The sequence below is a fragment of the Epinephelus fuscoguttatus genome, linkage group LG24 (genome assembly GCF_011397635.1).
Source record: "Epinephelus fuscoguttatus linkage group LG24, E.fuscoguttatus.final_Chr_v1".
NCBI classification, from domain to species: Eukaryota; Metazoa; Chordata; class Actinopteri; order Perciformes; family Serranidae; genus Epinephelus; species Epinephelus fuscoguttatus.
This window is the reverse complement of record NC_064775.1, coordinates 12,234,109-12,258,054: the sequence shown is the minus strand read 5'-3', so window position 1 is coordinate 12,258,054 and position 23,946 is coordinate 12,234,109. Positions and strand designations below refer to the sequence as shown.

At 41.8% G+C, this 23,946-nt stretch overlaps 2 protein-coding genes across 4 annotated transcripts in view; one reads left to right on the top strand and one right to left on the bottom strand.

Annotated features, from left to right (window-relative positions):
- Positions 1-1,100: 1,100 nt before the first annotated feature.
- LOC125885247 (adrenodoxin-like) lies at positions 1,101-18,320 on the top strand. Of its 2 annotated transcripts, XR_007448840.1 has the most exons (5): positions 1,101-1,619; positions 5,428-5,552; positions 5,785-5,914; positions 8,610-8,775; positions 13,110-18,320. XR_007448840.1 is itself a non-coding variant. In XM_049570797.1 (4 exons), the coding sequence occupies exons 1-4, from the start codon at positions 1,486-1,488 to the stop codon at positions 8,716-8,718; spliced, it is 498 nt and encodes a 165-aa protein (XP_049426754.1). In that variant the 5' UTR covers positions 1,101-1,485; the 3' UTR covers positions 8,719-9,569. The 2 variants fall into 2 exon arrangements, 1 of the variants encoding a protein (XP_049426754.1); XM_049570797.1 differs by lacking the exon at positions 13,110-18,320 and having other exon boundaries at positions 8,610-9,569.
- LOC125885245 (rho GTPase-activating protein 20-like) overlaps positions 9,760-23,946 on the bottom strand; it is a 40,503-nt gene continuing 26,316 nt past the window's right edge. For both annotated transcript variants that reach the window (XM_049570793.1, XM_049570794.1), the window contains 8 exons: positions 23,759-23,935; positions 23,502-23,674; positions 21,816-21,980; positions 21,064-21,176; positions 20,767-20,959; positions 19,767-19,881; positions 18,326-19,284; positions 9,760-13,014 (listed from right to left, as the gene is read on the bottom strand). In XM_049570793.1, coding sequence (XP_049426750.1) covers positions 12,202-13,014; positions 18,326-19,284; positions 19,767-19,881; positions 20,767-20,959; positions 21,064-21,176; positions 21,816-21,980; positions 23,502-23,674; positions 23,759-23,935 — 2,708 coding nt within the window. In that variant the 3' untranslated portion in view covers positions 9,760-12,201. The remainder of the gene's footprint in view (positions 13,015-18,325; positions 19,285-19,766; positions 19,882-20,766; positions 20,960-21,063; positions 21,177-21,815; positions 21,981-23,501; positions 23,675-23,758; positions 23,936-23,946) is intronic.

The following is a 23,946-nucleotide window of genomic DNA, read 5'->3' as shown; positions in this document are numbered from 1 at the left end:
GGTACTTATACATAGTCAGTGTATTACATAAAGTAGATGCCGGTGTGGAGTCTGGCATGAAAGCTGGGCAATCTGCTGTTGTCGAGCGGTCAGCTACAAGATGCATTTCAGGCACCTAAATAAAATGTAAGCCACACTGAGAGTGAATGACAGTGATTTTCAATGGGGAATTACGCCATTATGTTGCTCTCTCTTCAAAACCAGACTCCATTAAGAAAAACAGTGATTTAAGATCACCGAAAACAGGTGCCGCTGTTATCCTGCTGCCTCAATCAGTTTGTTAATTTGTGTTATTGTGTGACTTTGGCGTTAAAAAGGATTGGGTCAGATTCACCAAAGTCACACAGTAACACAAGCTAACTATCTGATGAAGGTAGAGGTAGACCAGCAGCTACCATGTTCAGCAAGCTAAAATTATTGTTTTTTGGCAATGGAGTCTGGTGGCGTTGAGAAACTGAAGAGGGTATCTTGCCTGTCAAATGGGCTGTCTGGCAGAAAGGTAAATGAGTAAAAATAGTCTTAGTTTTAAGAGTACACTTAAACTGATTTTGTTGGGTGGAAGTTTATTAAGGTGGGTATAATACATTTTGCCACTGACCCCTGTCCACAGCAGCTCACTGCATAGCTTCTGTATCAGACTCCAGCCTGCTTCTCCAAACTTGGGGCTGACATCGACTGTGTTTAGTAAGCATGAGTATGGATAAGCACCCCATAAAACCCCACTTCCAAAAATCAGAAGTGTCCCTTTAAATTTTAACCTCTGGCAACATTATCAATTTTCAATCAGTCAATCTTTATTTATATAGCATTTTTCATACAAATAGAATGCAACACAATAAACACACACATTAATTCAGAGACTGTAATGGTGAGGACTAAAATTATAACAGTACAGGAAGTGAGGAAACACCAGTGGCAGGATAAAAACAATTTCAGATCCGTCAATAAATAAATAAGTAATGAAATAGAAGAATGTGTCGGCTAAAAAAACAAATTAATAAAATAAATGCACAATAATCATAATTACAAAATAAAGATGATGCATACGTTGGTTGCTAAAGCTTTTATTTTTAAAGTCTATACCGGAAGTTGTCGCGTGATGCCTCCTCTGACACCGTTTCCTTGGGAATACATCGGGATATCTCACGTTTGCCGATTGACCACATAAACCTTGTGTGATTGAGCCCGATAGCGTCTTCCTGCTATGCTTTTTATGAACTATCCGATTACGACAGCTCAGTCACGTAACTTAATTGACCCCAGACAGCGACCATAGCTCCGTTACGCAATGAACGCGACAGTGACAGAGTGACTTCTCGCAGCTAAAACAAGCTAGCCTAGCAAGCTAAGTTAGCGCAGGGGCTAAGTTAGACAACTTCGGGTCTGTCCGCTGAGAAGAGCTCGACCGAAGTGGACTGTGTCGGCGTTTTCAGCAGCTCGGATATCTCTTAGCTTCTTTTTGAATAGTCTGTAACGTTTCCTCAAATGGCTTTGGTAACGGCGCTACGAAGACTCGCTCACGTAAGGTTACGAGAATATTCGTGGAGGACGGCGGCAGTAACTTCCACTGCCTGGCTGACTGGTCAGAGGAGTTTCACCACCGGCACACAGCCTCTGAGGTGAGTAACTCCACTTTTAAATTACTGCTCAAAAGCACGTCAGTGTTTGTACCTAACTGAACTGGTCAGGAAGTTCATGTATGGCTTGCTTGCACGCTTCATTTAGGAAACAGGGAGTTATCTGTGACCTTTGCTATCAGCACACACCTGGCAGCAATCAGGTATTCAATGAGGACGTTCTGTTACGGCCATTGCCGTTTGCATTGCTGGGGTCGAACTGTACAACACCAAGCATTTATTTTATGTTTTAATTTTTTGAATTGTGTGTTTTGTGTCCGCAGCTGGTCCTCCAGTAGCATCACTAACGGTAATGCCAGTGATGAGACCAGTCTGACCATCACTACAGTGCAATAGCCTTGAGGTTACACTGAAATGCACTGCTGATTCGCTTGGCCTGTAGCCTCTAGTGTGGGTTGTGTCAGTATTTACTGTGTTGCATCACTCAAGTGTCAAATTTGTGAATGGAGTTTGATTTGGGGTTTTTTTTAAGAAAAATCAACAAAAATTCTTGCAGCAATAATGACAGGCTGCTTTGGATTTTTATTAAATAGTGAAAGTGTGAGATTTAAGTGTGTGAAACTTATAGTGTGTATGCCACAAAATAGCTGCAGAGAAGCAGTTTTAAGTGTCAGGATCTCTCTTTTTTTTTGGTTGAACATTGGGTGAAGCGAAGACTGAGGCAAAAGTGATGCATCTCAGGTGCAAGGCTTTGCCCAAGGCTTGCTTCTCAGGGTTGGACAACTTGTTGAATTGCACAATCCTGCACTGGCCTTAAACTGAATACCCTGTCCCTGTGGGCTCACGTCAGGCACACATGGCTGGCCCTGACCCTCTTGTAACTATCATGTTGAAAAATCCACTTGTGCGATCAAAGTTTCATGGACAGATTTCCAAGTCCCATGTTTGTTTTGTTTCAAGAGGTTATGTAGTACAGGAGGTGGTATGGAGTTTGATGATTGACATATTTTTAAAGCAGATTATACATGGTTCCCTCTGGTCCTGAGATTTTTCCAGGAGGTCATTGAGTTCAATACTTGTGGGCAGGGAAATGAGAGAATTTCATAGGTTTGTTGAGAGTGTTGGAAATTTTATAAATGGGGTCACTTAACAGGAATAATGTGTACTATGATTCTCATTTTTATTTTATTGTTAATTGTGAAGGTGAGCAGTCTCTGAAAGGGCTCACTGCTCCATCTTCTTAGCTCTGTGCTCCAATTTTGTAAAAATGTTATGCTCAGTGATATCAAAGTTAACAGCTCCTTTCCCACATAATTTTTTCAAATACTATTTAAAACTGGAAAAGCTGAAATGGGTTGGCATCTTAATTTGATGCCCATTTTGATATTCACACAGGTGTAAGAGCGCAGAGCGTTTATTATGTATTGATTGCACCCAAGATAAGAACAATTTTGGAGATGTGTGTTTGAATCACTGTCCTTGACTCTAACTGTATTTGAGCCAAATCCCCTTGTCACAGTTTTTGGATTTCTGCCAGATAAAATAACTTGTAGGTAGCACATCTCGTGATTTTACTTCAGTAGAAGACAGTTGCAGATCCCAGACATCCCCAGTGCCATATTGTCATGCCTAAAACTGAAAAAAGATAAGCATCAGAAGGGTCAGAGAAAAAGTTTCATAAGGTTTAGGGTTCATTTCTAACCGCTTTTTGCTCACCCTTCCACATTAGCTTCTGAATAGTGCAGTATTATCTTCTGTATTCTTTGTTCCAGGATGTCTGGCCCCTAAAATGTGATATAATGCTCTTTTTTATTATATTTATTATACGATCTATTTATTTGCTCCTGACCTGGGGCTGGAGCTGGCAAGGGTAGCATGTCTGCTTTCTACTGCGTTTTGAAATTGAAAATAAAATTGGGGTAAAAAAAAACAAAACAAAACTTGGAAAGAACATTAACTGCAGTTAAACGTGACCACTTGACCGGCGACGCTAAGCAGATTAAGAACATTTCCCCTTGGCCTTCTTTATGCTGAATAGAAACATTCATTGACTGCACAATGGACAAATGTCTCATTCAACACTGTTAAAATGCCAAACAATCTGTAAAATTCATTGTCTTTATGTGTAGGTTATGTAGTGACAGATAAACAGGGGCTTAGTGTGGTTTTTGAAGAGTTCCTTTCCATAGATTTTCAGTTATATCTGCTGCCATATGCCGAACATTAACGTTGGAATTGCGCTGTATAATAAAACTCAATCACACTGACATTTTTAAAATGATGTATCACTATAAATTGTCTCACAAGAGAGCCAAATCACTAATTTTATGAAGTTTAATTCTGACATTATTCATGATATAATATATGATAATATTTTCATAGGTGTATGACAAAATGTTGAAATTACACCTTTCATTTGGTGAGACTTTAGTCCATTTGTTTTTTTTCCTGATGGGTTAGAAGGGATCATTAATTTTTAGCTGGTTGCTATCTTCTAATTTAGAAGCTGGGTTGGCCTTAAATATTCAGGGCTGGAGAGCTCATTGCAAAAATATAAGACTGTCAGGAAAAGTTTGACTGTAGACGGAACTCGGTCATAGAAAGCAACGCCTGCTGCTCCACATGAATATCATTTTATTTTAATGTGCTTCATAATTCTTCTTCTTGAGTTAGGTTTATAGAGCTCCTTTACTCAGTATCAGGCATGTCTGTTGTCCGGCCTCTGCGCCCATTGCAGCCTGCGTCTTGTCTTTTGAAATATATTATGTGGCCCACCACACAATATTGGTTAATCAAGCAAGTTCTCTATATTTTACTATCATATAGTTTGTAGACATGCTCCAAGTCGTCGTAACTACGCAGGTAGAATTAATGTGTTTGCATAAACAGAGGGTAAACAAGCAAACAAGTGGTTACCTAGCAGCAGACATTTCCTGTGTGGTAACAGACATGACCAAAGCAAAGAAGCATTAAGTTGAAAGCAAGGGCCACTGCTTACAGGAGCAGCTGTGATAAGTTGAATACTTTTTTACTGAAAGGTGAAAAAGTCGCGTTTGTCTCATTACTATGTGGTTTTTCAGGGGTTTTTTTGTTTGTTTGTTTTGTTTTTGTTTTTTTTTATAACCCACATGATGTGAAAAGCAGATGCCCCCCAGGTATTTTCACATTATTTAATCTGGCCTCCATTCATACAAATATATATGAAGACAAGGCTATTTTTTGTTTTTGTTTGTTTGTTTTATTTTGTACAGATTTTACCATGTATGTGGTTTTAATGATTAATTGTTGATCATATAGCTGCAGACTATTTTTGTTCTCGCCTCATCGTTTCAGCTCTAGATTTGTTCACAGTCATAAGAAGCAATGATATTTTTGTCTGAAGAATTTATCTCACTTATACTTCACTTAAAGGGGGGATGATGGGGGCACATGTGTATCTGTTTGAGTTAAACCACTAAGGCTTAAAAAATGAATCATTTCTACAAATTTGGTATAATATGGGAATTAATTGTGCTTGTATAAATAAACAAGACAGTAAAAAAATTACACTATGTGTTTCCTCACACTGAGATTTTGAAGCACTTTGGCAGCAATCTGGAAATCCATCGGTAAAAAACAAAACAACAAAAAAATATATTTTTTGTCTTCCTTTCCTCTACAATGTAAATCGCAGAATCTGTCTTGAGAGATTACTTTGGCAGTTGCTAAACTGAGTGTAGTGTTGAGCTGTGGCCACTAGAGGGAGTGAAGTGTTGTGGAAATACTCATGGCTGTGATTAAAAATGAGTCAGTTTTTGTGTGTAGATAATGGTAAACTAAAACTGTGTGTTTGTGTGTGTGTGTGTTTCAGGGCAGACAACAAGGTGACGGTCCACTTCATCAACAGAGATGGGGAGAAGATCACAGTGAAGGGGTCACCTGGAGACTCACTGCTAGATCTTGTCATCAATGAAGACCTCGACTTTGATGGCTTTGGTATGTAAGCACACGCACACAGCTCCCCGCCCCCCCTTACTCCTCCTGCTCGCTCCTTTCATCACTCATTGTTTCTGTCTTGTGCCGTGACATCAGAGCTCCTCACTGGCATGATCAGAATTGTCTTATTCTACAGTAACAGTGAGAATCATGGCAGATAGCTGCCTGTCTGCATCTGAGCTGAATGCCATCCATCAGATAAAGTAATGAAAGTGTGTTTGTGTGGTTTCAGGGGCGTGTGAGGGAACCCTGGCGTGCTCCACATGCCATCTGATCTTTGACGAGGAGGTCTACAAGACTCTGGGGCCTGTCACAGATGAGGAGATGGACATGCTAGACTTAGCCTATGGCTTGACTGACACGTAAGGAGAACACAAACACACACCTGTGTAAACACACACACCATTGACTACTGAGGGCCAGACCGGTTTATCCAGTCGAGGGATTATGTCGACCACATCAACTTTAATGGGACTAATATGGGAATTATTAACATTTTTCAGTAGCAGCATGTCTACATACACAATACTAGTTAATTAGATGAATGTTTTTTTCTATGGAAATGTGCTGATTAAAGTAATATCGTTTTATCCTTAAAAGAGAGTGGTAGTGATGCTGATGAGATGGTTGGAGATTAGTAAGAGTTAATCAGCCAGGGACAAAGGAGTCAACACAATTTACACCAGCATCAACTTAACTCACATACAGCAGCAAGCCGTTCTGTTAGACAAGCTGTAAACACAACTGCTTCAACTTAATAAAGGAGACTCAGTTTATTCTGGCATTTCTTTTCTTCTTGTTTTCAAAGCTGCTATAATAAATGATAATATATAAACATTGATCCCCGTGTAATGATAGATGTCGCTGACTCAGTGATTAAAGGGGAACACCGCCTAAATTAAGAATTCTTATATCCTCCTGAGACCTTGTGTTCTCATATGAGGACATTACATTTTGGATTTATTGGACCTTATACCTCATTCTGCTTAACCGAGGTCTAATTCGTGGACGCTTTTTTGTGCCATCTCTTGGTAGTAAGACCACGCTACACAAATTCATGTTATCCATCATGTAAACAAGATGGCGGCCACCTAAGCCAATTCAGACTGCAGCTGACCGCGACGCAAAAGTGGACAAAAACCGATAAAGTTTAATGGTTTGAATTTTTTTTTTATGATCAAGGACATTAGTAGTATGATATGCCATACAAATTTGACAAGTTTACTAACAGTAACAAGCAAATACGCTGTTAATTAGAAAGTAGTCATTTGAAGGCATTGCAACTTTATTATTGTCTCGTTTGAGGACATTGGGACTTAACTATCGTTAACAGTGTTGAATTTTTTATACTTATCAGGTCTTACTGATCCCAGATAACTCGGAGAAATTAAAAATACATACATAAAAAGAAGCTTGGGTCTCAGGAGGATATATTATTTCCATGGCCCAGGGAACTTGTAATGTCATAGGGTATAAAGTCTGATTTTGTGGACACACAGAATCACTGTTTTATATTTCATACCCAAATGAGCTTCATTCTATTGTAGTGTTCCCAACTGTGAACATCTCTCCCAATTCATTGTCTTTGGAGCAGCTCCAGACTGTATACCCTATGACATCACAAGTTTGAGTTTTAGCACTCTAGATTTTGGCTTTGGGGCAGAGTTGTTCATGTTTACCAACATTTTTTGGCTGTCTTAGATCACTGGTTTCCAACCTGGGACTCCCACCCCCCACTAAAATATTAAGAACACTCATCTTTGATGCAATACTCACAGTATTAATTATAAAATGTGTACCTTGTCAGAGTTAATCCATTTACTCAAAAGGGGTCCCTTGAGGAGAAAGGTTGGGAACCACTGTCTCAGACCATCAGAATAACTTATGAATTTTAAAAATGGGTGTAGTCCCCCCCTTAACTTCATGCCTGTTGTGTTCACAGGTAGTTTCTGCTGCCCCCCAAGTGGCAAGACCAGAAGTGTAGCCAGAGTAAAGTTGTTCAACTTTCTTCCTCAGTGGATATTGATATGCATATTCATCATGTGGTGTCAATATGCAATATTATGCATCCAACTACATGTTGAATATGCATATCAATATCCACTGAAGAAGAAAGTTGCACAACTTTATTCTGGCAGGTGGCTGCACTACACTTAAAGCCCTGCCCCCAGCAGCTCATCTCAAATTCTGTTGGAATTTTCCATTAAAATTTGCATAACCCCTCCTTTGTACCTCTGCGAACCGCCGGGAGCACCCACAGCCCCCCTCCCGACCCCGCTACTGCAGGACTATTCTATTTGGTCCAGGTACTGGCAACGGGCAGGATTCGAACCCACATTTTGGGTAGCTGGCATCTTAATGCCACGTACAACCCCACCACGCCACCGAGCACCCTTCACACTGAGACCTTTTCTCCGGGCGTATTTAACCTTTTCATTTGGGTGTTGGACTTTAAATTTCACCTGCCCTGGATAAGAATCAAACCATCAACCTGACCAGATTTGAACCCCAGTCTCCCGCACTAAGGCCAGTAGCCTTAACTACTGAGCTATCCTGACTATAGATATACTTTTTCTCCGGGCGCATTTAACCTTTTCATTTGGGCATTGGACTTTAAATTTCACCTGCCCTGGATAAGGATCAAAGCATCAACCTGACCAGATTTGAACCCCAGTCTCCCACACCAAGGCCAGTAGCCTTAACCACTGAGCTAAGCTGCTGCTGTACATATACCTTTTCTCCGGGCGCATTTACCCTTTTCATTTGGGTGTTGGACTTTAAAATTCACCTGCTCTGGATAAGGATCGATCCTTCAAACTCATGATCTCAAAGTAGCTCTTCAAACAGCTCTTCAACAGTCTGAGCTATTCCACCTCACACTTCCACTGTGTTTCACAAAGCCTTTCACTTTCTCCTGGACAGCGGCCTTTTAAATTCACCTCAATACTAGCCTCAATAAGGACCAAACCAACGATCTCTAGTTCTCCAGGCACAGAGATGTTATTGCCTGTTGCTGAGAATATGGCGACAATTAACTCTAACTCTTTCTCCCCACAGATCTCGACTGGGTTGCCAGATCTGCCTGACGAAGTCTCTGGAGGGCATGGTGGCCAGGGTTCCAGAGAGTGTAGCAGACATCCGACAGAGCAAAGACGGATCATCTTAACCTGCGGCGGGAAAACGTGAATGTACACAGTGTGGTTGTGCCTGGTCAGAACTGAGGGTATGTGCACAGGGACGATGGTGGGTGAAAATCTGTCAGCACTGCTGCATCCACTGGACTGCCTAGTCTTCTCTCCTTCTTTAAAGAAAAACAAATGTCCAAGTCACAGCTCTCAATAACCAGGATGTCAGAATACAATATTTGACTTTTTAAATAAAGAGAAAATAATTTTTTTTATAGACGTAAACTACACTCGGAAAGATTTAGTAAAACTGTAAATTCTGTAACCGTTAAAGAATCTTGCCGCCCTCGTAGTATTACGACATAAACTATGAGCTCAGATAAACCTACTATATATCTTATAAACTCCTTATCCATCCTGATTTGGATTTTTTTGAAACTTGGGAGTCACACAGGCTGACACATGAACATCAGTTTGCAGTGGCTCAGTCATTTATTAACCTCAAACTCCATCATGCTGCTAAACACCTAGTTTGTGGCTGTGCCTTCAATTATCTAATTACGTACCATATGCTTTTCTTGTAAAAATATAACTGACTTTACACTGACACTTGTTTAAAAACCAGATCCTCTCTGTGTGTAAATTCAGTCATATTCACTGAACACGATGATGGTAGCCCGCTGACTGCAGCCAGTGACTGAAATGTCTGTGAACCAATACAACTAACAGTTCTCGACGCCTTAGAGATTGTGCTGATGTCGACACCCCTCCCCCTCTTATTTTATTCTACACATGTATACCCCTACTATTGTTGATCAGATCCTTCATGTAACCATATAATTCCATCATGTGATTGTACATAGCTAGAGCACAAACCTACATCCATGTATAGAGTGAAAAATAATGTAATAAAAAAAAAATCACCTTTCTAATGGCGTGCTGAACTGTCAGTTTTTACATGTTCTGTATCTCATGTTTGAAATGAAAATATGACACAGCATGAAAAATATACGACCACAAATGTCACCCAATAATTACGTCACGCATTAATCAGGTCATTTTATTTGCAAATGCAGATTTTTAGGCTCGTTAACACAGCGTATTAATACGTATATAGAAAGGAGGCATAGACAATATAATAAAGCAACAGTCTAAAGTTTATAAAGCTGCATAAAATATAAAGCTTGAAAAACATTTCCCCCTGAAGGGATTATATTTACATGATAGAAAAATTGGGACAGAACATGTGATTAATGCAAATCAATTCAGGCTGGTGTGGAAACCACACTGTTGGCAACAAATACAAAACAAGGATTGTACCTTCAAATTGTGCGACTGCAAGCATGTGCTGGAAAACAAAATTTAAGTGCCACTGCTAAGAAGCATTAAAAAAATACTTACACAACAGCTGATAGCATTTATGACCAAATATTGAAAGACAGCAAAACCTAATCAGTGTCGCCTACAACTACTGACCTCCATTGACTCTACAGTTGGTAAAAAGCAGTAGGAACATCAGTACAGACTCAAAGGGAAACGTTTTTATTTTTAAACCTGGACCCTATTTTCCATGTGTCAAATGGAGATAACAATGTTTGAAATTTGATCCTAGTATTGAAAGAGACCAATTTATGTCCACTGAAAGTGCTTGTTACCTCTGACAGGCTCAGATTGTTATTAGAAGTGTCTGACCGCTTCATGAACCCTGTGATTCGTTTTTCCGTGAGCAGGCCTTGCTCAAGGAGAAGTTAAACTCAGGATGAGACTTCTCGTTGTGCGAGACTTGGTTACACACAATAACAAACAGAGTGGATCATTCTCTATAGGGTCTTCCCTGTAATGTCACACACTTTGAAAAACAATCTGAGCCCATCAGTGGCAAAAACAAGCATTTTTAGGGAACATTAACTGACTGTACACAGTTGTCCTTAAGGAATACATTGCAATCTGTTTCATCGCTCGTCACATCGATACAAAAACATGAGAAAATATAGTCCAGGCTGAAAAATACTTAAGAACTTCCTTAAAGTAATTAAGGGGAAACTTAAGATTTTCCTTTTTAAACCATAAAATGTGAGTAATCCTACAACCTTAATCTACAAAACTCAACTAAATTTAGATACTTGAAGTTACATTAAGTTATAATTCTGAATCAAAACTATAACCACGATGTATAAGCCATTATATAAGCTGTTCTTTTGTTATGTACACTAATGCCTAGTTCATACTACACAGTATCGGCCCGATGCAACAACGTACTTGTCGGCATGGATCGTGAACAGCAACGAGTGTCATATACAATAATCCATCGTTTCATCTTGTGTAGTGTGTCATAGTAGATGACAACAGATGCCACAGAAAGTCTAGCATGTTTGATTTTCTTTTTGTCGTTTTGCCGTCACAGCCGTCACTTTGACCAATAGAAACACAGAGCGATCTGCTACTGTAGACAACTGTACGACAACAACACCTCTAGGGACGTTACCACACAGAGCAAAAAAAGGGAAAAATGATGGCGTGAAACAGCAGAAGCACTTTATCAACCTGACGTGTACTACCATTAGCATCAAGCTCAAGCTCGCAAACAATGTTACTTCTTCATAATGGAGGATAAAAAGGAGCAGCCAGTGACTGAACAGTAAAAAATAATTGAAATAGGACCAGAATAACCTGATGACATCACACGTCGTGAAAGACATTGTGTAGTCTGTCATGTCAGTCGGCCAAGTCACAGCACGATTTTTTGACTCCACAATTGCCTAATCTGACATAATCACCATCGGTACGGACAAAAATGTCGTGTAGTGTGAACCAGGCATAACTTGGTGTAAAAAGTAAAATGAAGCTCGAGGCAGAGTCACAGTGTGAACCCAGGCTGCATTGATACCACAGACCTACTACAAAAACCAGCAATGTCATAATTATATCCAGATGCAAGTATTGTGAGTTAATTATTTAATCAAGTGCCAATGCAGGAGAACAGTGACGCTCATTATGCTGTAACCATTTACTAACTGTACTTTACAGATTTGAATGTCCAAATGCAGGCAATCCAATGATTAATGAGAGATTCTACTTGATCATGATGAAAGAAGGCAACAGCAGGTAGTTAAAATTGGCAGGTTTTAACTTTGGCCTAATATAAGTTTAAAAAAAAAAAAACCCACAATGGTGACATTTCTTAAACAAAACCCATTAAGTCAAGATCAGATAGAACTTAGTTTAGACTGATGAATCTATTGTGTCAATATAAATGAGGTTACAAAGTAGTGTTCTTTCTGCATGTGTAAATGCAGCCTCGAGGATATTTGAGCAAAAATGTTCCCTTAATGGCAGTAAGCTCTAGGCAAAGTTTAAAATGGACTTATTTACTCAGGTTTAAAAGCGTCTAATCACACACCAAAAAGCCTTCACATATTTAAGGTGCAGAGTATACTAACTAATCAATTTATTCTCAGGTTGAAAACGGCAGTGACGTGTTTCTACTGAGTTTTATTTCAGTAATTTGTTGTGCTGTGTCATAATCAGACGTAAGACTCTTCAGCAAACAGGAGCTGGTCAAAGTCTGGCTCTGCTGTAGGGTCACTGCATCTCTTCAGCCACTCCCTGCGACTCTCCACCAGGGCCAGCGCCACCTGTTGGCTGCTCTGAGGGCTGCTGCGCGGGTGAGAGGAGAAATAGTCCCTCACTGCTTTGGCAGCGTACGGGGAGAGGCAGAAACGGGCCTCTGATGTCCCTCCCTGTGACTCTGCCTCTGAGACCTTCAGTCCTGGGTCGCTGGGTAGCCTCGCCCGTGTCAAGGTGGAGGCTCGGTCCACAACCTGCCGTCCAGGTTCTGACCCCCGGCGCTTGTGGGTCTTGGTTTTGCATGCCTCCTCGACAGAGTGAGACTTGTGTTGCTTAAACAGGGACAGGGACGGCCCACTCTGCTTGTAGAGGGAAGGTGGTGATGGCTGCTTCAGCTCATTCACTTCACCTTCAGCTGCACATCTGTGGTTGGTGATGTCACCACCGGTGTTGGTGTTGTTGAGCTGCCTGATGGTTAGCGTGGATTCTGAATTGGATGAGTGGGATTTGGGGAGGTTGAGACTCCCTGTAGAGCGGTGGTGGGAAGGTGGGCTGTATGAGTCCTGTTTCAGGTGTCTGGGCTTGTTGGTGTCCAGGCCAGGCCGCCCCTTTACTCGGCTCCCTCCTCCTCCTGCGTCCTTAGAGGCTCTGCTGGAGGTTTTGGGCTTGGGTTGGCTGCTGGACATCACTTTCCCTCGTCCCCTTTCACCTGCTTTTCCTTTCTCTGGGCCGGGTTTCCCAAGTGTGAGCAACTTATCAGCAGGTCCTCCCTGTTGGTAGAAACATAGAGTGCATTGACCTTTGAGTTCAGATTTTCTTCACCACATATTGATGATTATATGACATTTCTCTGCTTTGGTTCTAGGATGGTCTGTCTTGGATGGATTCCCTGATCTTCCCACGGCTGTTCACAGGCCCTTGGTTGATCAGTAGATGCCTTGGCTGGTTTTGATCTGGTGTTCGCCCCTCTTCCCCACAGCCACTGTAAGTAATGCCTTATACCTCTCCATTCTTCTTTACCCAGGTCATACCAGCAGAGATCTTAAGATGTTGGGTAATTTGTGGAACGTTGTGTTCTGACAGTCCAGCATTTAATTTAATTTCATTTTAATTTTAATATTTGATACCAAAATTTAAAGGGATAGTTCTGATTTTTTTGAAGTGGGGTTGTACGAGGTACTTAACCACGGTCAGTGTATTACAGTACCTACGGTGGATGTCTGTTGGCACGCCCCCCAGTTTGGAGTGGTGACACGGAAGCTAAGCAATGTACTGCTGTGGAGGTGTCAGCCGCAAAATGTCTTTAGCCTCCCAAAAAAATACAGCTTAAGTATACACTATATTGAGAGTATTTTTAGCGCTTTGTCTTTCTGATCTGACAGGGAAGTTCCTCATCTATGCTCTTGTCAAAGCCACCAAACTTCATAAAAAAAAGAATTTGCTCGCTGAACACAGGAGCTGCTGGGCAACTGCTGCCTCAATCAATTTTGTTTGTGTTACAGTGTGACTTTGGCATTTGAAGGGTTAGTTTGGATTCATCACAGTGACACAGTAATGCAAACAAAACTGATATAGACAGCGATTGACTAGCAGTTCCTGTGTCCAGCGATGTTAAATCACTGTTTCTCAGTGGAGTCTGGCTTTGAAGGGTGATAGAACAGCTTCAGTTCCCTGTCGGAAATTGCTGTTTGACACTAAGGTAAAGCAGCAAAAATACTGTTAATGTTGTGTACACTAAAACTGATAGTTTTTTTTCTAGCTGACCCTGTTGACACCACTACATTGCTTAGCTTCCATGTCAGACTCCAGCCTGCTTCTCCAAACTGAGACCAAGTACATCAAGTATAAGTACCTCACACAACCCCACTTCCAAAGCTCCTAGCCATCCCTTTAAAGTCACTGTCCTGGCTCCATAAGGGACTCCACTGGATTGCCTCGAGTGGTCCCCGTTGTGATATTAGCATCATGGTCTTAATGACAGGGGGATTTTAATCATTACTCCCGCTGCTGATAGCTTGGAGTGTCCCTGGACATGCTGCACCTCCTCTGTGTCCTCCTCCCAGATTAGATACTCTGCTCTGTGCCTTAGGTTTTTACTATTAGTCTTGTGTTGGAAGAAGTGGTTTCTGTTTGAACTGAGATACTGATTTATGAGGGTGAGTTTCCTGTTCACACTTTATCCCCTGCCTACTGCTTTGCTCCTGCTCACCAGTAACCTGTTGTGTGAGTTGGTACTCTTGATGTGTCAGGTGAAGATGTTGGAGCAGCATTGTTTAGGCAATATGTTGTCCAAGTACAGATGTCAGGTAGGGCGGGGGCATTAAAATATTTAGTGCATATGTTGAGGGGAGATGAGTGAGCTCATGGCTGTGCCTTTAGTTGCGCCTTGACACATCTCCAGCAGCTGGTTTTTATCTCTCAGCAGAGGTCTCATGTAAGGTGCTGGAAACGGTACACTGACATCTCAAAACACCAGTGTTAGTGAGAGGACACTTCAAGTCTTTGATCTTTTGGACTCCCTCACACTTAGACTGGTGTCTTTAGATGTCAGTGTACCGTTTACTGGCAACCTCTGCTGAAGGACAACTTATCCTCCAACTGCCAGAGATGTGTCCAGACACAACATATTACCCACACACACACACTAAAGGCACAGCGATGGCGTCACCCATCTTTCCCATTTGTAGCTAACCTGGAGTATTTTGAACAGCTGCTTTGATAACAGCACCCACCTGACACCTGCTACAAGGATGACTGTATTGCACCGATCCAACATCCACAGCATTGAAGGAATACTTCACCCACAAAATTACCATTACACATGTGCATAAATTACTCACCACGTGTTATCTTAATTTCATGAAGGAAACTTTGCTTTTCACCCAAGCCTCCATGATAAACAAAGAATTCAGAAATGGTTGACATTATTTATGAATGACTGTTTAACAACAGCAAAACTATATCAAAACATCTGTTTATAACTCATACAGTACAATCCAGTCTGAGTTTGTTTTGATATAGTTTTGCTGTGTGGACCATCATTACCTCAAATAATGAGAGAATGTTGACCTTTTTTGGATTCTCCGTTCACTGTGGAGGCATGCAAGAAAAAGTTTCCTCAGTAAATCAAGGTAACATGGTGAGTAATTTACATACAAATAGTCATTTTGTCATTCCTTTAACTCACATCAGCCTAACCAGTGAGCAGGAACAAGGCAGTACGCTGCTGTTCATGTGAAGATAAAGACCAGTGCACAGGAAACTCACCCTCAAGTTCGACTGTAACCACCACCGACAACACGGGATTAGTGTTAGGACCTTCCTACACAGAGCAGAGTATGTAGTCAGTTAGGACGCTGCAGCATGTCAGACCTACAGGAATGGATGATTAAAATCCTGCCCTACCTTATACCAATGACAGACAGAACAGGGACTACAGGAGGTATCCCCATGTGACCCCCTCTTATGTGTCTGGACTGTAAGAACATCTACCTGAGATTTTTAAGTGACAGGTAATCAGCACCTACCACAAACAATTCAACACATTGCAGGTACAATTAGGATGTTTTCACATTCATAGTCGGTGTATTACATACAGTCGATGTCAGTTGACACGCCCCCAGTTAGGAGAAGCAGGCTGGAGTCCAACACAGATTCTAAGCATATACTGCTGTGGATGGGTGGGCAGCAGCAAAATGTATTTTAGCCCCCTTTGTTGTTGTGAAACTCTGAAGAGTTTTGGTGTATGCTGAGAGTATTTTAACAGCTTTACCTCACTGTTGGACAGCAAGGCCGTTAACAGCTGTAGTTCCCAATCTGTGCTCTCGTCAAAGCCACCAGATTACATTGAGAAAAACACCAATTTTAGCTCACTGAACATAGGAGCTGCTGGCATGACATGATTTTGCCAAGTAGGACATGCCTCTGACATCATCAGTGTGCTGCTCCTGTGCTTCTCTCAAATTCCTTTGTGCTACTTCAGAACTAAGCTAGTTTTTTAGCAAGTTAGCTTGCTAACTAGGTAGGCTATGTTAACAAGTAAGCATGACAATAGGCTAAAAATAATGTTAATTAACGTAAAGAGTAAGGATAAGGTCATTTTTGCAGTTGCAAAGACCTGCGAAGGACACATTTTCCCTCCCTCTGAATTGCCAAAGCTATCCTTTTGCAAGATTGCAGTGCTGGTGTTGATCCAGGGCCATCATCGCCATGTTGATCCAGCACCAATACTGCTATGTTGATGTCGATGTAAACAAATCATCCACAAAAAAGAAGGGAAAATGTGTTAACTGCAGGAATTTGCAACTGAAAATGCTTTTATCCTTACTCTTTGTTAGCGAACCGTTTACTTGTTAGCATAGCCTACCTATTAGCAAGCTAGCTTGCTAATATTCTTGTCTATTGGCAAGTTTACTTACTAGCATAGCCAACCTAGTTAGCAAGCAATCTCTCCGACCCTGCAGTAGCTTTCAAGGTTTTTGTTCAGTTTTACTTTTTAGTTGTACTAACTTCAATTTGGAAAAGTAGCTTAGCTCTGAAGAAGCACAAAGGAATTTTGAGAGAAGCACAGGAGCAGCACACTGATGTCAGAGAGTCAGATGGTCCAGGAACGCAGTGTGGGATGTTGATCCAAGAACATGTCCTACTTGGCAAAATCACGTTGTGTGGGGCTGCTGGTCCAACGCTGTATCGATCAGTTTGTTAGTTTGTGTTATTGTGTGACTTTGGTGAATCCAAACCAACCTATTAAATGCCAAAGTCACTCAATAACACAAATAAATAAACTGATGGCAGTAGACCAGCAGCTCTTGTGTTCAGCAATGTTTAATCACTGTTTTCTCAATGGAGTCTGGCTTTGAAGAGAATGATGTAAGGGCATCATTTTCCTGTCTGAAACTGCTGTCTGACAGTAAAGTAAAGCAGTGACAATACTCTGTATGGTTTACACTTAAACTACACTAAAAACATCTTGTTGCTGACATCCACCCCATTGCTTAGCTAATGTATTTATTACACTGACCATGGTCCAGCTGGGGTCCGAATTATCCCTTTAAGATATCTGCTGGTACACCCTAACAAAGAAGAATGAAGAGGTATATGACATCATTATCACATGGTTGAAACAGAAGGGAGCCCCGACGACAGACTGCGTGAACACCAGGTCAAAACCCGTGACAACATTTACTGGGCAGGGGTCAAAGGTCATCAACCAAGAGCCAGTCAACAGCCAGAGAAAAATCAAGGAGGCTATCTGACATCAGTAACCACTCTCCAACCAAGACAAGCGCCATGTTCTCCCCTACATGTTACATGAGTGAAAGTTTATTGAGGAAGTACCTGCACCATGACTACTCATGCTAAATCCAGCATAAAGTGCTTTCACCATTAATACAAAAGCTGTTATGTAACTTACTCCTTTGTTGCTTTAACACAAATACTGTTTTAATCATCTAATTAATTGTTATCACTCATAATCAACTGTTATTTATGAGAGCTCTTAAGTAAATGTCAATTAAACGTGTTACTTTCTGCAGATGTTTCAAATTAAAGGCTTTTTATGAATAGCACGTGGAACATCTGTGCAGTACGTGTCATTTAATTAGCAGTAGCTTAAAAGCACTTGAAATGAAATTAGTGCTGTGGTAATGTACTTTATGCTGGATTTATCATAATGACTGCGAAACATGGACGTGCAGAGTTTGCATAAAGCTACAGCTGGTAACTTTATTTAAAAAAACACATTGACAGTAATGTTAGGGACTCCTTGACTCTGGTTGTTTTCAGTCACATGCTGCAATGCCATTAGCAGCACTACGAAGAGGAGGAACATGATTCTTTCCACAGATTATCCTCCTCATGTACTACTGCGTGAATACAGTTCAGCAAATCTGACATTTAAAGTGCCAGCTGTAGCTTTAACAACCAGTTAAAATGGTACATAAGAAATAAAGGCCTGGTTCTCTCTGCAGCTGAGGTATCTACTATTTTTGCTTTGAATGAATAACAATCTCACCTGCACATACGTGCAGTGTTTCAGCAGGTCGAGGTACATATATAATGAATAAAGATTATTTTACTCACCCCCGTCTTGTCCTCCTCTTCCTTGTCCAAGTTGTCTTGTTGGGTTAGTGACAGCCTGCGACCTTTTTTCAGCCAAGAGTTTGGGTGGAGGCCCCCGCAGCCTTTTAATGTCCCCCAGTTGGGTGCTTCTTTTGGTGCGGAGTCTTTTGGACAAGTCCCCAGGTCTGGCTGTCCACCAGGGGTCAGAGCAGAGCCTATGGTGAACGGTAAGCTGGGGACGGATAAAGGGACAGGCAGAGGGGGAGAGCTGGAGGGCAGATGTGTCTTGGTTGGGTGGAGCCCCCGTTTGATTGTGCAGGTGTGGTTGCTGCTGAGGGAGTGCAGGGAGTTGAGAGAGTCCAGGGAGGAGCGGGTTGGTGCAGGGGAGTTGGGGGTGGAGGAGAGGCTGGGGGAGCTCACTTCCTGAGCTGCTGACCTCACACCATGGAGCTTAAACACGGATTCACCTCCACCCCTCCGAGTGTGACCTCTAGAGTGTGTGTGAGCAAGTGTATGGTAGATGGGCTTCTTGGAAAGCTCTTCCTCATCATCTTCATCCTCACCAGAGAGACCATCAGTACTCTCTGAGGCACATGGCCGGAACTTGGCCATGTACGCTATTGCTGGCTCTGAACACCTCCGCTGCCTGTGCCGACCATCCAGGGACAGTGAGTCAAGGGTGGAGTCCACGGTCGGTGAGTCCTGGGTGGAGCAGGAGAGGTCTGCGTCCTGTCTCCTGCCTCTGCTTCTCCCCAATGGGTGTAACTTCTGACCCTGTGGGCTGTCAGCTTGGGTCTGGGGGTTATCTGGGTCTGTGTCCTGGTCGTAGTCACTGACTGTGATGGAGTCCAGGCTGCCTCGCAGTGGTTTGGGTCGAATGTGCCTCCTGCTGCTGAAGCCCGGTGAGCCACCGCTGCTGTTGTCCAACTCGTTCTCTAGACTGTCGTAGGACGAGTCGGTCAGAGGGTACAGCCAGGAGTCTGACGGTCCAGAGAAAGGACGAAGACACAAAACAGAAGACATAAATGAGACGCATGCATGAAGACTGTGAGAGAAACTATCTGTGAAAACTTTTCTTTCATAGCTCAGAATCTGCAGCTGCCAGTCAGTAAATTCTTTATAGAGACTTTCTGTACTCTGTGGGGGTTCAGTGACATTTACAAGATATCCTTTTAAAGAAATAATGAAATAAAAATCACATTTTCCAATTTCTAATCGAGTCACTTGTGCAATTCTTTCTCGTTATATGCCAATCATGTCAAAATGTTTTTCTCTCTGACGCACAGGGTTTCTACCAGGAAGTTACTGTAAACAAACACTGTGATTCAGTCTAAACAGTAAATGTGTTCACTGTTATCTTGCTGACAAAAAAATCTAAATCTATGCATGAAATGCATGTGAAATAGACAGTAACCATGAATGTATTATCTCTCTCCAGTTAAAGACAAAAGCACATCTGTACCTGATCCCATCTCGTCAGTGTTGAGTCTTTGTGGCGGCCCTCCAAACAGGGTGGAGGGAATCTCTCCCAGAATCTGCTGACAGTGTTCAATCATAAACTTGACCAGCTCACACACCTGCATCACACAAGAGGAAGAGACAGGTTGATATTAAACTAGTGTAACAACTAAAGGTTCAATCATAACAGTGTGACAATTGCTCAGCATTTCACAGTGTTCAAAATTTCCAAGGCTGTGTGGAAGCACTTTGACACTCCTGTCTCTGCCCCCAACGTTTAAAGTGCATCATTTCAGAGCAGTTAATGTTCCAATGATTAATACTTTCTGGAACAAAGTGCTTTTACAGGACATTTTAACTGCAGTTTGCTTTTTTCCTGTCTCAGTCAACCTGTTGTAAATGAGAGCTTTCACCCGTCTATAAAGCTGATTTGAGACATTACATTGAGGAAAGCTTGTTGTGCTTCAGAGGCGTTACAAAGTGCTCGTTAGCAGGCGAATTAAAAAACAACAATCTTGTTCCAAAAATAACATCCAGTTTAGGCAGCTCAACATTAGAGTGCATGATACTTATAACACAAACATAACTGAGCTGTTCAGTTAATGATGGCTGTGGGGAAAAACTTTTTTTGCAACCACTTTTATTTCCAAACCAAGAGTAAATGAAGTTCTCCTGATCCCAGGATCGCAGGAGTTAATAAGCTAAAGGTGGCATTTGGCTCACTATGTTTTTCTGTGTCTTTTTATAGCCCGCAGACACAACTAACAAACTTGTCTTTGTTCCTAAACTGTGACGTGGCCCAGACAGACTGATTTAACTGCATTGCAACATTACAACAATCCTGGGTGTCCAAGTCAAAATAGCAGTAGCAGAAATGGGACAGCCTCGGTCGCACTGATGTGACGCAATCGGTCTTCAAATGCCCCTGAATTGAGACACAGCCATCGATCATGTAATTGATGAAGAGAACCTGTCTTAAACAATTCTTCCTGCCCCTTCCTTACCTTCTTAGTTCCTTCTCCCTCCACTTCCGGGCTACAGGGCGCTCCAGGAGGCCAAAGCATGCTGGGAGCGATGCACACTGATAAATTGAAGCTCGTCATCTGGTTCTCGTGGGCGTTTCCCACGATACCGTGTAGCATGGCCAACAGGTGGCGTAGCAGCAGGGCATTTTCTTTGGGCAGACGACGAATCATCCTGCAGAGAGACAGAACCAGGAAACAGGAAGAGAATAATTAGACATGAAGAACAGCCAAATCTCTGAGCATCTGAAAAAGCATGTGTTCCAACATGCATGCTACCTCTTTATGTCCTGCACTTGCTCTTCCTCCTCCTCCTCTTCCTCCAGCACGTCCATCCATTCTTCGTGCAGTTCACAACACAGCAAGCTGCCTGGGATGCTGCGCAAGAAATCCTGAAAACACACACACATCAGTAAATCATAAAACACATGAAAATGATCATTCAGAATAAAAAAAACAAAACAAAACAAAAAAACCAAATCAATGTTTATTCCTTCACTTTGTTCCTGTACTTAAGATATTTTGATTACTCGATATGACGGAGAGATGTGTACTCCCATTAACTGAACTTAAAACTGATCTACAGTATCACAGCTGCAACATATATTAGTGAATATAAATAAGAAATCTCGTGTGTTGTCATGTAAACATACGACACATTAACGCACTCGTGCACAGAGGCTCTCTGTTATCCCTCCAGATAATAACAGATTATAATCCAGATTACATTAACAAGCCAATCTCAGCACCTCTGTTGTGAACAGCTTGTCCTGCTAACGTAGCTGCATGGCGTGTCACACAGAGGCTCAGGTGGATGGAAGCGGATTAATGTTGTGCTTACAGATGTGGGTCATTAAAGTAACTAACAGTGAAGCATGTAAACAAACACACTCAGAAACTGTGTCATCATGATGCTGGTTTGGGTTTAAAGCCACTTAGTTTCATTAAACTGTGTTTATGTGCAAAAAAGATGGGGATTTTTCTTTAAACCCATCTATCCAAGTCAAATTCACAATCTCTCACAGTCTCACCTTAAATACTCCGGCGATGACAAAGATATGGTCTCTTGTCAGAGGAAGCTGAAACTCTCCGCTGTCGATAGACTCCCGCAGGTCCCTGACTGCCCGAGCCCCCGCTGGCCGCCGGAAGATCCCCCGTGTCCAAGAACCCTCGTGGTACAAGAAGGCCATCATGTCCTTGATAGGGAGAAGAGAATACGTAAGGGAGATTATTTCCAGCTGTTTGAGGGTTCCTGCAGATCCTTAGAAGGTCTTAAAAGCCACCTAACTATATAATCTAAAAATAAGGCCTAAAATAGAATTTAAATGTCTTAAATCAATCTTTAAAAAGTTTTAAAAATGATAACACATGGGGAGTAAGAATTTTATGCATCATTTTTTTCTGCCATTGCATCTCAAAATAATTGGTGGCATCTATTTTTAAAAATAATTTACAGGATGCCTCTCACATTAACGTCTCTCAGATCAGGACAGCAGATCCAACAACACTCAGATTTTGTTTTTGGCTAGGATGCTCAGAATCCACTGTACCCTGGACAACATCGGAAACGCAACTTCAATGAAATCTGGCTATTTAGATTTTGTGGCATGGCTACAACTGGTACAAGGCAGTGCATGAGGTTCGGTGTGCTTTGTGCAAAAAGATTTTCAAACTAGGCACGATGGGAATCAAGGCAGTGGAATCTCACGTGAAAAGTGAGAAACACAAAATCGCCAGAAAAACCTGCCAACAAATCCCAGGTATTTCCCAGTTCTGTTCAGCCTTCATCGCCACAACAGAACAAAGAAAAAAGGCATGTTTTTGTTGCAATAAACCCTACATAATTGATTAAATCATTCAAAAGCCCCATGCACAGCAGTCAGTCCTGATAACTCTGAATAGGTGATGTCAGCAACATTGGATTGATAGAAAGTAAGTAGATGCACTGCACACAAAAGAGCTGAATTGCTGCTTCTTTTAATTTAGTCTTCCTTTGAAACCTCACAAAAACGTTTTCACCAATGGTTTCATCAGGTTGCAGCCTGTTGTCTGCAGCTCTTCATCAGCATCTCACTGTAGCTGATTCTGCTTTTACTTTTCCTCCCTGTCGTATTATTACACTTGATTTTATTGAAGAAAAGCTGCTAACGAAGTTTGGCCAATTCTGTAATAAACATATTTTAATTCCTATAGAGTCTTCAAAATAAAATTCTCTGTTATTCTGTTATGTAAAAACTTTAATTGTGAAGCAGCAAAATCAGGAAATGTTGAGTTTTCAAGCAGCAACTTCACACAACTTCCAATACGGCGGATAGTGAACATGAAACAGTGAAATAAAGCAGATAGCTAAAGTAAAACCAGGACGCAGGAGAGAAACTGAACTCTAAACCACAGAGATTCAGAGAGAAGCTACAGACATACTGAGAGCTGAACACACAGAGACTTTTAAAAACGCCTTTCTCTCTGGTCTCCTGCAGACAGAGGTGGAGAGAGTCTCACAACACATACGGCTTGTTTAACAGGGAGAACGGGCTGGTTGGGTGTTGGCTGCGGCTTTTTTGGTTAAATGTCATTCTGAGTGGGATTAGAAACGTTCTAAAAATACTGATATCTAAGTTGCTTTAAAATGTCGGAACTCTATATTTCTTTACCGTTACAATACTGACTGAGAGAAAAGGAGAAACAAGGCATGACTGATTTTAATCACCATCACTCACCATCACTGGCTTTGGCAGAGCATCATCTACACAAACAGAGCTGAGCGGCTGTCCAAACAGGCAGCCGCGGGGTGCGCCGGCGAGAGACAGCTCATGTAGGTGAGAGGAGGAGCCTCGCCAGAAGGCCCAGGTGATGAGAGAACGCCTCCTTTTAAATGTCTTCTGAGACCACTCTGAAGAAACAGCACAGTATCCCAGAATGCATCAGCACACAGAGTTAATCTACTATTTTAGTTATGAATGAATAACGATCTCACCTGCAGATACTTGCAGTGTTTCAGCAGGTCGAGGCTTCATGATGAACTGACACTGCTTGTACACCTGCATCTGCTCCACCTGCATGGCCTTCTGTCTGTCCACGTCCCTGCCCCCACCTCCCTGAGACATCGTCTGTCTCACATGACTCATCTGGATACTGAAGGGGAACTCATGACCTGAGACAGAG

Excerpts from the sequence above, each read along its gene's own strand:
- LOC125885247 (XM_049570797.1), top strand. The coding sequence starts at position 1,486 with ATGGCTTTGGTAACGGCGCTACGAAGACTCGCTCACGTAAGGTTACGA. Across the intron at positions 1,620-5,427 it reads ACCGGCACACAGCCTCTGAG|GGCAGACAACAAGGTGACGG; the intron begins GTGAGTAACTCC and ends TGTGTGTTTCAG. Across the intron at positions 5,553-5,784 it reads CCTCGACTTTGATGGCTTTG|GGGCGTGTGAGGGAACCCTG; the intron begins GTATGTAAGCAC and ends GTGTGGTTTCAG.